The sequence below is a fragment of the Toxorhynchites rutilus genome, chromosome 2, assembly GCF_029784135.1.
Source record: "Toxorhynchites rutilus septentrionalis strain SRP chromosome 2, ASM2978413v1, whole genome shotgun sequence".
Taxonomy (NCBI): Eukaryota; Metazoa; Arthropoda; class Insecta; order Diptera; family Culicidae; genus Toxorhynchites; species Toxorhynchites rutilus.
In genome coordinates, this window is record NC_073745.1 from 219029004 (window position 1) to 219045000 (window position 15997).

General features: G+C 38.0%; 1 protein-coding gene across 9 annotated transcripts in view; it reads left to right on the plus strand.

Moving 5' to 3' along the window:
• Positions 1-15997, plus strand: part of LOC129771500 (protein encore) — a 136517-nt gene that overhangs the window by 75550 nt on the left and 44970 nt on the right. For 6 of the 9 annotated variants that reach the window (XM_055775197.1, XM_055775193.1, XM_055775195.1 and 3 more), the window contains one exon: positions 1919-2613. The exons of the other annotated variants lie outside the window; for them this stretch is intronic. In XM_055775197.1, the coding sequence (XP_055631172.1) occupies positions 1996-2613 (618 nt within the window). In that variant the 5' untranslated portion in view covers positions 1919-1995. The remainder of the gene's footprint in view (positions 1-1918; positions 2614-15997) is intronic. 9 annotated transcript variants of the gene reach the window in all.

Here is a 15997-nt window from a genome sequence, read left to right on the forward strand (position 1 = left end):
GTTTATGAGTTATGATTTTTCAAAGTCAACATTTTTTCAGTTTTCGTTCAATATTACTATGCGATTACACTACATCTATGCAAATAGAATTCAATTTTTACGAAGGTGTGGTATTTTTTCCAACAAGACTAACTCATGGCTTCAAATCGATATATTGATCATCTGAATCGGCTCAGCAGTTTAAAACTTTGAAATTTTGAAAAAAGTATTTTTTTGGAAAAACGGGAAAAAAATATTTTCCGTACCATTGGTTAACTTTGAAAAATCATAACTCAAGTACAAAAAATTACGCTTTTTTGAATTTTGGATATGTTATGTAAAAAACCTTAGGTTTCAAGAAGCAGAAAAAAAATAATTTGGCGCCCGAACCATGCAAATTATGAAAAACAAAAACAATCAAAAAAAAAGCATTGTGTTTTTTCAGAGAAGAATAGCTAATTGGCTTCAATTTGATATGTTGATCATCGGAATCGGTGCGGTAGTTCAAAAGTTATGAATTTTTCGCCACAATGGCCACATTTCTTATTATGGGAGAGCCTGCAGTCAAATCAAATTTAAATCTTAGTCAAATATATTCAAAGTACAATCACAAGAAAAGCGGAATCAAAGTACTGTTATAACTGTGGATGGGAGAAAAAAACGACGGTACATTTGGAGGGCGTTTTTTTACCGCTCTTCTGAGTACGGTCGATAGAAAGAGATAAAACATAAACATTCGAGTTACGGTCGTGTTCACGAGTTGTATTCATTCGTGATATGACAGTTACAGTCGAGGCAATAAATTCATGGGCAGGTTCACAGTACATAATGATAACATTCACACAAATACACTGTGTGCATGCCACCAAAAATTTCGACTGTTTACAAGAGTGGTCCTAGGATAAAACGTTATACATATATAGTTTTTCATGTAAAATCACATGTAGATTCCATTTTTCATATTAATTTTCTTAAATTGTTACAATTTCTCAAAATATTGAAATTATATATATTTCTTATAATATTTCTTTTAAAAACACATTTTTTTGTTTTAGAAAGTCCATCACCGCATCAACAGCTGGTTGTCTTGACGTGGAATTAATCAATATAGAAAATTGGAATTAGAATTTATATTACTTTTTATAAATGGTTACGATTTCACAAAGTATTGAATTTTCATAAATATTTAAAAATTTATATCTCCATTTTGATGAGTCCGACACGGCACTACTATATGTCAAACTGTGTTAAATTGGGGGGTTTCCAATAAAAATGAATAAAAAACGTCGAGGGGGGGGGGGGGGTTGTTTTAATGTTTAAAAGTTCTAAATATTAAATTCATTTTTTGAGTTATATTTTTGATAGTGTATTCTAAATACTTTTTTTTCTAAATAGCGAATTAATTTTCCAACAATTTTGTCTTAGATCATATTTTAATCAAACATTCGGATTTTGAGTTACGATTTATCGAAAGAAAGATCAATGATATAGAATACGTTTTTTTCAAAAATCAGTCGTAATTTAAATTGGTCATATTATAACGAAAATTGTGATTTTAGCTAGCTTCCATCATAAGTACCAAGTTTCCAAAAAAAATCGGAGAGGGTCGGGTCAAAATTAGCTGGCTGATTTGGCGTGGAATTGATCCATGAAATTTTTGTATATTAGTACATTTCTTTCAGGATCGAATAATATAATCATGTTTAATGAAAACAAAATTCGCATGCAAACAATTATCAAAATAGGCGTATGGCTTAAATTTGCGGCGCCACAATATTATTACATCAATCTTTTGCTTTTTATTCACTAATAAAATCATTTCGGATAACACTTCTTAAGCTCATTGGACATAAAATAACATTACATTCACCACATTTATAAATGTTTCATCTCTATCTATTTTCTTTTTCTTTTTCTCTTGTTTCTCTCTCGGTTGCAGATATTTTCCTTTCATTAACCAAAAAGAAAAATACTACCATAAAAATCAAGCAAAAGAAAAGCAAACGAACGCAGAACATGAGTACAGGTTCCGCACAAGTCGCTGTCGTATTACCAAGCCACAACAACAATAACGTCAATAATAATAATAAAAATAATATAAATAACAACAATAACAATAGTAAAAACAGCAACATCATCGGCACATCATCCGTCACCGCCAGCACGATCCCAACAGCACCATCGCTCTCCTCCGGCACTTTTTACCCGCCTGGCCATACCTGCCCACAAAAGGCAACGCCATCATCACAACAGTCATCGTTATCACAGTCACCACCGTCGTCTGCGTTGCCTCCAGCGGTACATTCACCACCAACCCACGCACCCACGCCGGTGACGATCTCGTCCAGTCATAGTCATCATATTTGCACTAGCCATAGCAGTAGTACCGCTGGCAGCAACAACAGTATGGCAACCGTAGCAACGGCTGGGCCAGCCACAATGCCACCAACGGCAGCACTAGACCCTACATCATCATCACCATCGCCTGCAGCACTAGCGGCAGCAACAGCAGCAGCAGCAGCTTCAACCGTGAGCACCACCACCGTTGCAGCGCTCCAAAAGGAGCAGCTACCCTCGGAGCCAACGACACAGGATTCACTGAACCGTCAGAATAGCCTCGGCGGGAGACAACGGGTATGTCAGTCATTGCGCTTTTTTCTCGCCACCTGTTTTCTCTCGAATTCTTGCAGGCCATTAGTGTGTTATTCACGATTGCTGTACGGAATTCGGACCATTTTTCGTGGACATTCTTCGTCATTGGGGATTCAAACATAAATTGGCCGATTCAATGGCAGAGTGGGAGAAAAGGTCGATTTGTATTCACTAATAATTCGTATAACGATCCAACGTGTTTTCTTCAACCATTAAAAAATCCTTGAAATCAAAAGTGCACCTGAAAACCCAACGTGATATGCGTGATTTTGTTTCTGTCGGATGACACGAAGCAAGGGTGAACAACAAACAATAGCGCAATTCAATACACTTAAGTAACCATCAACGGATCATCGGCTTCGATTACTAGGAATTGAACTGATTCTTTTCAAAATGCACGATGGTCCAGGAAGCGCATTTAAGTGGAAATTTGTATCTAGAGCTCGACACTTATTCTCTAGACAAAAATTGTCTTTGACAAAGTTGTTACATACGATAGAGCGCTCATTTTTATGTTGTGAAATATAAGGTGACCAAAGTTTCCGATGAAATGAACAATTTATCTTTCATATCTTTATAGATAAAGGCAAACATAGTTCGACAATGTTGCAGCTCCAGTTATTATAAGCAAGAACAAAGCTTTTTAACGTAGAACTACGTCTTTCATTAAGGGTGGCAAATCAGAAAACAGGTCACGTTTTTATGATATAAAGTTACAGTTAATAACTATTTTTGCCGCGATCGGATTTTGACGATTTGCATACCAAACGAATCGAAATTTCCCTGAGATTTGTTTTTTAAGCTACATATTATAATCCCCTCGTGTGCAAACGGTTTAAATTGATGAAAACTAGAAGCATTTCCATTTTGCCATACATTTGTTCTGCTCATTTGTGAGCTTCCCTACTCATGCCGTCAATAGCGAACAACTTATCGGCGATCAACGAAGGAGAATGATTTAATCTCCATGAACAAAGAAAAGAAGAAGAAGAACTAAGGGGAATATTTGCCTAGAGCATAAATATTAGATCTCGCAGAGGCAAACTTCCTGTATCGTTCTAGATACGAAGTAATGAACATCGCTTGTTCATGCTTGTTTTGCATCATCACATGTCTTCGTTTCGGATTAAACTGTGGACGCGATCAAATTACCTAGTCGCTGATGTCTCTGGCATTTCAATCACTATATCAAACTGACGCCATCCCATTAAGGTACTGAACTACATAATTATGTGGGGCATTATTAAACTAGGCTATCATCGGCTCCCCAAAAATATAATTGTTCAGGAATTTTGTGTGTGATTTGGCTTCGTATGACAGTAGCAAAACTATCTCCACATAGGATAACACCTGCGCTTATCTCGAGCATGAGCAAGTAATGTAACTTTTTTCGAGGCCAGTAATATTAACAGAAGCGTTTCTTTTGACAATGCAAAATGATGAGAAGTGTTTATATTTTTAGTCGCTTCAAGCCACCAATGTATGGCTCTGTAAGCATGCTATTTTGAACGCTTGTTTGGTGCTGGTTGGTTTTCCATCTCAGGGCGACCAAACCATTCTTCTGAACAGTTATTTCTAAAATTTCGCAGCATTCCGAAGTTATTAACAAGCGACTTGAAAAAAATAACAGCGTTGTTCTACGTCAACAATGTGGTCGTGTCTTGGACACAACCTCCTAGATTTTTTTTTCTCTCCTAAAATAACGTGTGTGAGTTTCCTTAGGGTCATCATGAAAAAAAACTTTTTTTTGCTCTAACTTTTATATTTATAATTCTACAAGCAAACCGTCTTCAAAAGACTTGTAGAGTTTACTAAGAAAAATATTTTGCGATGCAGAATTTGTAAATATCTCAATTCTACTCGAAGTTACTACCCTCTTCATTTGTTTGTCGTTCTTTCTGGGGCAAACATGAAAAAAAAGTTTTTGGCGGCATTTGAAAGAGCATATTTGACTCTATATAATGTGGGAGTTTTTGTATTTAAGTAAATTAAAATTGAGAAAAAACGTCTTTTAAAGATAGTTTGCATGAAGAATTCGAAGTACACTCGACAAAAAAATTAGAGGAACAGAGTGCGAATTTGGAAATTTTTTAGTGATTTTTGACATGCTGTAACTTCGTGGAAAATTAAAGCATATCGATGAGATATGCATCATTTTAAAACTACAACTTTCAAATATTAGAATATCATACGTACGTATTTTTTATTTTGGTGTGTGATTCATGCGTCTCCGCCTCAGTAATGTCCAAAAACATGTTTCAGAAGCTCAAAACTGCTTCGAAAGCAAACTATTAAAATCACAAAAATCTATAAATATCACCAACCTCAGTCTCTATTGTGTTGCTGTGTTGAACAATTTTGTTGTCACAGAATCCATTTTCACAATATGCAAGAAGCAAGTATAGTATAGAGCAGAATTAAAACAGAAAATGAATATTAACTAGAACGTACGTCGTCGGGTTTCATACAGTGAAGATTGTATGAATTGTTAATTTTATGCGTTATCAAATAGATCACGGTAGTGGGACACAAATATATAATCGCCAGAAGGCGCATTGTGTGTATTACGAGAAGAATGTCGCGATGCAAACTAAGTGCATTACGTCTATTGTTCTGAGTGCGTCTATCTATTGTTCTCGCGAGAACAAGAATGAATCATGAATCAATCATTACACGCAAACGGCTCTTTTCAGGGCTAGTAAAACTTTCGACATAAGAGTTATTTTACAAATTTTGATGCATTCTAAAAATCTATTCAGTATTTATTTTTGGCTAAAGGGAGTTTCTATGAATTTAGGAGTGTGTTTGGATTTATTTCGAATGATTTCGTAATTCTTTATTAACCCTTTCGCGTACAACATCGAACGACACTCGTGGTTTATCGATGTGAGATGTTTGCATAGCCCCAGGCGCTTGGTGTCCGTGAGAAAGCAAAGCTATGCTCAAAACTTGTCTCATTCACCGGCACAACTTAGGGACGCACGCACTTCATAGTAGAGGAACTACTCGTCGTATTTGTGTTTGGTCCATTCTTCTTCTTGAATGGTGTTAACGTTCCCTGTGGAACTTTTGCCGTCTCAACGTATGCATTAACTAGCGTCATTTATTAATACTTAGTTGAGATTTCTTAAGCCAAATAACACGCCTTGAATGTATTCCGAGGGGCAAGCTCTTGAATATGCATGACCACAGTGCAAGTCGAAGGAAATTTCTTTGACGAAAAATCCTCCGGCTAGAACGGGAATCGAACCCGAACACCCGGCATGATAATGTGAGACGCTAACCACTCGGCCACGGTGTTTGGTCCATGCTGTTTGGAATTAAATAACATGGCAAGGGGTTAACAATGCAGTCGTGTGTTGGACATCACTCTTTTTTATTATTTTTTGCGGCCAGCAACACCGTTACTAACACGTGTTTGTGGCCCCTATGAAAAGAAAGATGAGTACCGCTGTTCCAGCAGGACGGAGGGTTTTCCCATACTGCGAATCTGGGACCAAATGCCGGTAGAAGTAGTGCGTGCCGCCTGCGACGGGTTTGAAAAAGTTTTAGCCTGGTCAAAAAGGTTGAAGGGGGTGTTATTACGAATCATATGCTGTAAATGATCAACACAATATTACGTTCGATTCAAAACAATAATCAATAGCATCTGCATATCTCATGTAAATCAATCGAAGTTTGAATTTGTACGAGAATATATGGGACACAGTGTATATTATGCACATCGGTGGAAAATCGTGAACTGTTTGCAGGATTCAAGAGTGTAATCCGCTAGGATTCGACTGTGTAAACTGAAGTTTCCCAATAACTATACCATTTATTGATATAGGGTTGGGGAAAGGGGAAAAAAATGTCGTATTTCTGATCGAAATTTGACGCTTTATTTAACATACTTAAAATTATCCAATTTAAGTCAAATATGCGCCGTTTTGTTCGCAAACTTGTTGCCATTTAGAAGGCAACTTCATTATCCCCCCCTTATAAACCCCCCTCCCCCCTCTTTATTTGCAAAAAAACTCAGGCAGCCAGTTTTCGCAAGCCTCTTTTGAGACCAACTTAGTATCACCAAGAGCGTTTTGCATGGACCGGAAAAGATGATAATCATTTGGAGCCAGGGCCGGACTATACGGTGGGTGCAATAGGACATCCCATCCGAGCTCCCGTAGCTTCTGGCGGGTCATCAAAGATGTGTGAGGCCGAGCGTTGTTCTGGTGGAAAACAACACCATTCCTATTGCTCATATCTGGCCGCTTCTGGTCAATCGCCTGCTTCAAACGGTCAAGCAGCTCACAGTAGAGAACCGAGTTGAGAGTCTGGCCATAGTTGAGCAGCTCATAGTGGATGATTCCCTTTCAATCCAACCAAACACACAACAAAACCTTCCTGGCCATCAATCCGGGCTTGGCGATGGTTTGGGCCGGCTCACCGTGCTTCGACCACGACTTTTTTCGCTCTAGGTTGTCGTACGTGATCCACTTTTCATCACCAGTCACCATCTTCTTCAAAAATGGGTCGAATTCGTTCCGTTTCAGCAGTGCATCGCAGGCATTGATTCGGTCTAAAAAATTTTTTTTTCGTCAACTCGTGTGGCACCCATACATCCAGCTTTTTTGTGAATCCAATTTTCTGCAAATGGTTCCAAACGGTGTTATGGTCTATACCCAGTTCCTGGCCAATCGAGCGAGCGAGCTGCCGGTCTTCTTGGATGATTTCAACGATTTTGTCGGTTTCCACGACGATTGGCCTACCAGTACGGGGTGTATCTTCGACAGTTACTACACCAGAACGAAATCGATCAAACCAACGCTGTGCTGTGCGAATTGTTACAGTATCGGGTCCATAAACTACACGAATTTTTTCGGCCGGCTTCGTTGCAGTTTTACCTCGTAGGTAGTAAATACGTAAAATATGGCGAATTTCTTGCTTGGTGGACTCCATCTTTGACGCGCTATAACTTGAGACTGAAAAGGATAATCAAAACACTGTCAAAACGACACTTGTAGCACAGATTGTCGTCTTTAAATAGCCGTATAGTATGACCCGATGCGATAAGTACAACACAAGATATGTTCAAGTGTTGCTATTGACAATATACGACATTTCTTTTTCCCCAACCCAATATTACAAGGAGATGTTTGCTTCAATCGATTACAAATATTTCCACGCATCTATTAACGAAAATCATTTTTTGTGATTTCTATTCCAGTGTTGCTCTAGACAGCGAGCAGTCAACAGATTGTGAGTTAATTTAGATGATGATGGTCCCGCCTTCTTCCCCTACAGAGGTTTGAGCAAGACGAGTTATCTAAAAGATAATTTATTTATTTTTTCTCAACATTGAAATCAGTATAGCAAACACGAAAAAACGCACTGATTTTATTCACAGATATAAATAAGTTCAAAAAAATTGCAATGTCAAAAGACATGCCAATACTCAGTCATGTCCGCCACAGAGCCGATACGGTCCCGACGAGGCCCTTGCAGCCAAGTGGTCCACCAGAGCACAAGTCCAACCGGCAGCCTTGTTTTGGATTGACTATGAATATCCTCATTCAGAGAAATCGAGAAAATTTCCTTCACGAAAAATTCCTAGACCGGCACTTAAAAATCTTTCAATTTAATATCCTTTATATCTGTGCCACGCGCGCGACGCTCAAACTTTTGTAGACTACTTTTATTTTTTTCAACTAATACAACTATAAAAACAACAAAATGAAAATAAAAATAGTCCATCATCACCAGATCATGAAAGACATAATAGAGATCAATACAAATTAAAAAAAAAAGATAATTTAAAAAAATAAAATAGTCTACATAATATAATCCGTTAAAAAACTTCGTCTAAGATTTGAAGATTTTCATATTGCCATTTTTTACTTTTCCACTGTGCGAATCGTTTGTGTCCCTCAATGCGAGCATTTGGTGTACTTAAACAGTACCTCTATTGAGATAAGAATGATTTTCACCAAAATTGATCAAATTGATGGTCGCAGTGGTTCTATGCTTCTACAACGGAGATAATAACAAGAAACCGCGCAATAAACTATGTGGTTGCTGCTTGGATTTCTGCTGATACAGTAGAGCCCCGATTATGCACGAAATTCAGTAGCAAGATCACGGATAACGAAAAAACCAAATAACGCGATGAAGGATTAAAATTGAGATGCAAACACAGAAAGAGATATTTCAGCATGAAAACTATGTTGGATTCCCTGGATAAACTGTTGAAAACTTGTTGGGTTCCCTGGATAAACTATTGAAATTAATTATCTATTTAGTGAAGGCCATATATTTTGTATTGTAAGACGCTTGCTGAACATGAACATACATGTTCTTAGCTCCGTCCACTTTGCTGAATGCAATTTCCCACACGCAACCTCGACACTGTGCTGTGGCGATAAATTAAAATGAAGCATATGATTTTCTACAATAACGTTGTTTTTCTGTTGAATTTGTTTAAATTCTGTTGGTTCGGAAAAATCCTAGTTCGGCCGCGTTAATTTCCGTTGTACATCTTATTTGATGACGAGAGCTATAAGTGTGAGTGTGATGCAAAAAAAACCCCTGTGGTTGCCAGAAGAACGGTTGAAGTGATATTTGATTCCTGCGGGGATAGTATCACCATAAAAAGTGTACCTTTTAATCGCCGGTCTCAAGGTAGACCACGATTGTGAAGTTCATGAAGCGCATTAAGCGATTATAAACCATATTCGTGGGGTATGGTGTGAAACTTTCGTAACGAGCCTCCATGCCTTGTTTTCATGTATGTTATGTTTCTTAATATTTGCTCAACGAAAAGTGCGCAGTACACACACTACCAGTGCTACAGCGATCTAGTGATGATATTACAAGTGAATTAATCGTACACAAAAGCATAACCAGCTGCAAAACGCAGATAATTGTTTTCTTCTCCTATTTTTGCATTTTTGTGCTGTGGTTTCATCGGGCACAAACGCATGTTTGCGAGTGTGAGTGCGAGTTATTTAGTGCAGCAGCAATCTAGTTCGGCATCGAATTATCGATACTCTTTCTCTCACACTATTTCTATTTTTCTCTCACTATTTCATTCTCGCACGTATATTTCTAGATAGCTGCTCAATAATGTGAAATTTCATTGCATTCAATGTTTCTCCCGATCTCTCGATTAGATTAGTCTAAACCAGGACTGCCAAAATACAAAAATACTCTTTAACCTCCAGAATTTGTTGTTATAGACTGCCGATTTTCAAAAATACGTCGTAATGATGAGAGTATTATTTGATTTTTTTTTTATTGGTCCTTCTTCTTATTGCACTTTCTGCACCTCACATATTTTATATATTTTATTGTAGTGAACATTGTGGATTTCAACTTCAAATGTTGTGGTTCTGATTTAAGTTCTTCATATTTGTTACTAGCCACCATAATAATTTGTCTCCGAATAGTGCATGATTTATCCGGATTGTTCTTGCCAACGCGTTCTCTCTGGTCTGATGACTTTCTTCGTCACAATGCAGCGGAATCTCAGATATACTTCTTAATTTTTTCTCCCTATTCCATTGTTTAGCTTTGAGTGTTTATATTGTTTAGATCATGGATTCAGGATTTAAATTCAACTTAATTCTGATTCCGCCGTCGCTTTGTTTGATACTGAATACGCGGGATCAATAACAAAATATATCACCTATCGAACAGTTTTTAGAGGGGCTCTCTCGGTTACCTTTTCAGGTTTCCAAAAATAACAGTCCACCATCGCGGTTAGAGTTTAATTAAAAGTATAAGCGATACATAACGGAAAATATCGCCGGATGTATTGATTTTGGAGGAATTCTCTCGGTAACCTTCTCGGGTTTCCAAAAGTTAATACTTCACCTTCGCGATTAAAGGTCGATTCAGAGTACGCTATGAATAATATATCATCAGTCCAACTGGTTTTGGAGTTCTTTCGATTACCTTCTCAGGTATCCCAAACATAACATTCCGCCGTCGCGATTGGAATTATTTACAACCTACTCGCCAAGAGTAATGAAATATATCGACGGGTCGATGGATTTCACATTTTTTTCGGTTACCTTCTTAGGTTTCTCAAGGATAACTCCGCCGCCATGATAAAAGTTGTATAAAGTGTATGCTTGATGAATAATATGATACATCATCGGTCCGATTGGATCTGGAGGAGTTCTTTTGATTACCTTCTCAGGTTTCCCAAAAACAGCTCTCTGTCATCGAGATAAGAGCGATAGGATTAATTTTACAGATATTTCTGCTCAGGCTAATTAAAAATAATCTCTGCCGTGTATTGTGACATAGATTTTTGGTAATTCGTTTTCTTCGAGTGGTCGATAGTTCGCGTTTACATAATCACATCACTTACCTCAGTGAATCCAGATTTTTCTTAACCATTCCAACTAACAACTATCCCTTACACGATAAACGCTAGGGAATCACGCTATAGAGGCGACCCTTCTGGCCTTCGGGCGGCGAATATCGTAATAACATTCCTTCCCTTCCCCTGGTGACTGTAAGGACGTGACCGGCGTCGTTATTGACCATTTAAAGCTCGAATCACCGAAAACTGCACAACGAGAATGATTTGCTAGTCCCAAGCGTCATTCTGTGTGTTCTTTGTGCAATTTGGTTGGTTCAGGTCAATCACAGAGAGCAACTACGAATTGTACAGTCTACACAAGCTCAAGCTCAAGCTATATGGATCGGTCACGCTCGATGCACATTGAATCATGTATGAAGGATGTCATTGGCGATTGCTAGTGTCTCAATTGCGTCGATTAAATAATTCCGTCGCTCTGAATTTCGGATTTGGGTCAAATATACTCCGTTTTGTTGTTTAATTTGTTGCCATTCTAAACGTACCTTCATAATGTCTCTATCATAGAAGTCTTGGTTCTTATTGGCGAAAAACTCTAGCAACAAATTTTACAATCTTCTCTTGGTCCCAATTTCATGTTAATCTGGAACTCTGCAATGCGAGAGAAAGGGCGTAATCGCTTATTTCTGTATTTTACTGTATTTTACTGCAGTATCGACACCATAAACACTATTCACAATTTCAGTGGCCTAGCTTGCGTTTTCGCATTTATAATTAAAAATTTAAAAGAATAAATGTAAAATGTAATGTTTCTCTTTGTTGACCTTCATTGTTAACACCCGGTAACTCACAACTGAATGGAACAAAAAAAACAGCAAAAAAAATGGGTGAAATGTCATTTTTACAACGAGCCTATACTTGAAATGGTTTTGATTAATTTTGAATTTGATCACTAAAGCCAGCTATCGAGAAAATAATTAATAAATTTCTCCCCAACCGAATATATTTTTGGAGGTTTTTAAAATTCAAACAATTCTTCAAAAGTCATTCATACGACACTTTTCGTAGGAGTTTCGATTTCAGGTTATATCGTCTAGTTAATGACATATTATTCACAAAAATTCGATGTATTCCAAGTGGATCATTGAAACGTTGAATATGCCTTTGTTAGACAACTCAATATTATGCGCTCGGGAATGTTCTTATTGTATGTTATCTTGAGAAGATGATGATGCGATTATTGTAGCCAATAGTTTCGCCTCACATACCGCACCCTGAAGTAGATGGCTCAGACTCCATAGGGGGATAATGTGGCTACTCATCAACAACAAACGTGTCAAACTAAATTGGGCAGCCCATACGTATAATTTTTTAGTTTTTCAATTGTGTTTCGTTCAATTTGCGAAGCTTTGACGAGCACGAGCTTATTAGGAAAGAGTTTATAACACTTGACCATTCTGCTGAATTCCATTTTCAAAATGTTCTTTTGCCAGCTCATGAACAATTTTACTACCGACAACTTCTGAGAAGTTTCAACCGTCATTTGGCGTGGAAATGCTTTTATGTAAAACGTCAAAACAGCTCAGCCCCGTAATACCTCGCCCCAACAAAGGTACAATTCGCTGCCGGTAACATTGTAATCTGTCGAGCTAAACAACAGCAAATACGTGGATGGCAGATTTTGTTCGTTCCCAAATACATTCACCTTTCGTTCCAATTTATGTTTCACTTTATAGTGTCAGTAAAAGTGAAGAGTTCGTTAGGGCCTCATGTTTCGCCGAAGGTTAGTCTGATTTAAACAGGATTTCTTAGGACGAAACAAATTAGTTTTTTCATGGCAATAACCCTTGTTTTCCCCTACCCTTAGGGATTATGATGGTATACATCAAAAAACAAATCCCCAAAAACAATGAGCACATGTTTTTTTTTCTTAGCTCACTCGTTGACATGACAGTTAAATCCAAGATTTCACTGGCATCAAATCTGTACACAATATAAAATTAAAGTGACACAATCATCGACCGTTTTCATCGATAGTCCCACAGAGAACCACTATTCCCAGTTGAGCATTTATACTTGTTTTTTCCCTTCAATCGTCTTCTACAAAATTTACTCGCAGTATTGCGAATAGCGTGACGGGACAAAATAAATGTTGATTCCCTTGAGTACTTGAAGTAAAGTATTCCTAGCGGTTGATTAGCGAAGCGAGCAATTTTCAAACACTATATGCGTACCAAAACTGCTGAGCGTTAAATGATAAGTAATGATAATGTCACTCGGTTAACGTTAATGAAATCATTGGATAATATTTTTCCACTGTTATCAAACCGGACAAAAAAGTATATTTTTTTACAACTTCCTCGACGGTAACATTTTCACTTGCGGGGAAATGATACACGTGGGAATACTTAGTTACCGGTTTACCTTCGCCACAAATTGATTTTTCTCTGTGATTTCAAACGGAGTAACGTTCGGGGATGCTACCACGAAAGCATTCAACTCAATTAATTCCGCACTCCGTGACACGCGACTTAATGATTGCATTCACCGAGGGACATGCGCTCACCGCACGGACGAGACAGGACTAATGGTGTACACTGCCTCCTACACAGGATGTTGAGGGCAGTGCTTTTTTTTTTACAAGCTGTACCTTGACGTTGAACCTGAACGATGCTGCCATCGTCATTAGACAGGTAATAGCCATACACGCGAATACTGAATTGGAATATGCGCGGCAGAGTTTATCTGATGATTCGAATTACATTTGATGCAATCAATGTGCTTTTAGATGTCATTTTTTACTTCCGATTGGGATATTTTGTGCGATGCGATGATATTGAGATTCGAAGCGAGTTTCGAAACGACTGTCGTGTAAAATAAATATCTACATCCTGTCAAACATACAGGGTTTTCCATTTCGGGCTTCCGAAAGTATACAGCCCTGCGCTGACAACCGTTTGACATAGCTGTCAACCAAAGCGTCATATCGTTAATTGAATGTCTGCCATTTTCGCATCAAATTTATCAAATAAATTTCCGTATAAGGGGCTCAGAAAATCCACACGTGATTGTTGAGAGGCCATTGCATCCGCCAAAAGTCACTGTTTGGTGCGCATTATGGTCTGGTGGAGTCATCGGGCCGTATTTCTTTGAAAATGAGGACGGCGAGACGGTAACTGTGAATGGTGAGCGCTATGGCCGCATGTTAACCGATTTTTTTTGGCCACAAATTGAAGATATGGATACGGATGACATGTGGTTTCAGCAGGACGGCGCCACGTGCCACACAACACGACCGAACATGGCCATATTGCGAACGAAATTTGAGGGACGCATAATTTCGCGTTTTGGTGATGCCAATTGGTCGTCCAGATCATGCGATTTGAACCCGCTAGACTTTTTTTTTGTGGGGTTATGCGAAAGACCGTGTCCTATGCCAACTCTCCGCAAACTCTTGAACATTTGAAAGACAACATTCGTGAAGTTATGACCGGGATACCGCCCCATATGTGCCGAAAAGTCATCGAAAATTACCTGTTCCGGATCAAGGTGTACGAGGAAGCCCTAGGTGGACATTTGAATGATATTGTATTTCACACATAATGACATAAACTAAACTTTAATTTGAAATAAAAGTTTCATCGAAAATCGAATTCTAAGTGTGTTTTATTTCGATTTACTTTCGGAATTTAAAGTTGGAAAACCCTGTATATCGGGAATTTGTCATTTTAAATGTTCTCGCTGAATATGTTTCCATTTTTATAGTTGGTACTACTATCAGTGTCAAAACTGACAGTATTAGAAAAAAAAGAAAAACGTTCAGCGGGAAGATTTAAAATTACAAATTATTGGTATATATTTGACACTAGCTGACCCTGCAATCTTCGTCTCGCTCAAAATGGGTTTTTGTTATAAATACATTCAAACATTCACGTTTTCTTACTGAGTAAACGTCCGTGGGTTCAATCACAGAACAGTTCATTGATTAATTTTGATCATTCACAAATTCCATTTATTATAAATTTCCTAGTACTCCTACCAGAACTTGTCATTATAATAACAAAATATTTTCAGACCCAATCCTCATTCACTTGCAAATAACTGAAACTGGACCATTCCTTCCTCGAGTTTTACTCTTACTCCTTTGATTGATTAGTTCTCAAGTTATGCAGAATTTTGTGTTTTATTTGTATGGCAGCCCCCTCTCTCCGGAGAGGGGGAGGGGTCTCGAGCCACCGTAGAAACATTTTTTGCTCCCTGAAACGGAAAAAGTCGGAAATCACTTCATGAAGTCGGGATTTTTTCGTTAGATTTTTTTTTTGCGCTCTAAAATGTTACTTATGTGTTTTGGTGCGTTAAAACGTCGCCCGAGATGCAACAACTTTCTTTTTCTGGTATACCAAGATGAAAAACGTCTTGTTTTCGTCGAAATTTGTTTCGAAATTGGTCGGTGTTCAGTCAGACCGGACCATGTGACATTTTTTATGATTTCGATAAAAACGAACTGGAAGTTCGGTGTTCTGCAATTTTCGAACCTTTCATCTTTTTTTTGTTCAGTATTGCTCCCAGAAATGTTAGCTACTCTCTGACAATACTGTGACGTATGGTAATGGCGAATCACCAAGTCTCATGCCCAAAACGGATAACTTTTTGACTACTTATACGTAAATGGTTCACTCTGACCGAACCAATCTTCTCTTTTTAAAACTTGGTTTTCTATGATTGAACAATTTCCAAATATTTTTCAATTTAACAGACAGTTGTGAGTTAAAGTGTGCCATTCTGTTACAAAAAATAGTCGGAGGAGGGGTGTGAGGTTGGAGTTGCGTAATCATCTGGTTGCGTTCAGCATAATAGTTTCTGCCATCTGATACAGCCAAGAACATGATTGCACTGCTTACATGATAATGCATGCACTTACCGTTTTCAGTCATTTTAGGGCAATATTCCTCAATAGAATCGTCAAATTCGAATTCATTCTCGTCGCTACAATCTAAACCGCGCTCTGATATAGTACATTTTGCAATCACTGCAGAGTTTTCACCCATCCGTTCAGTCAGA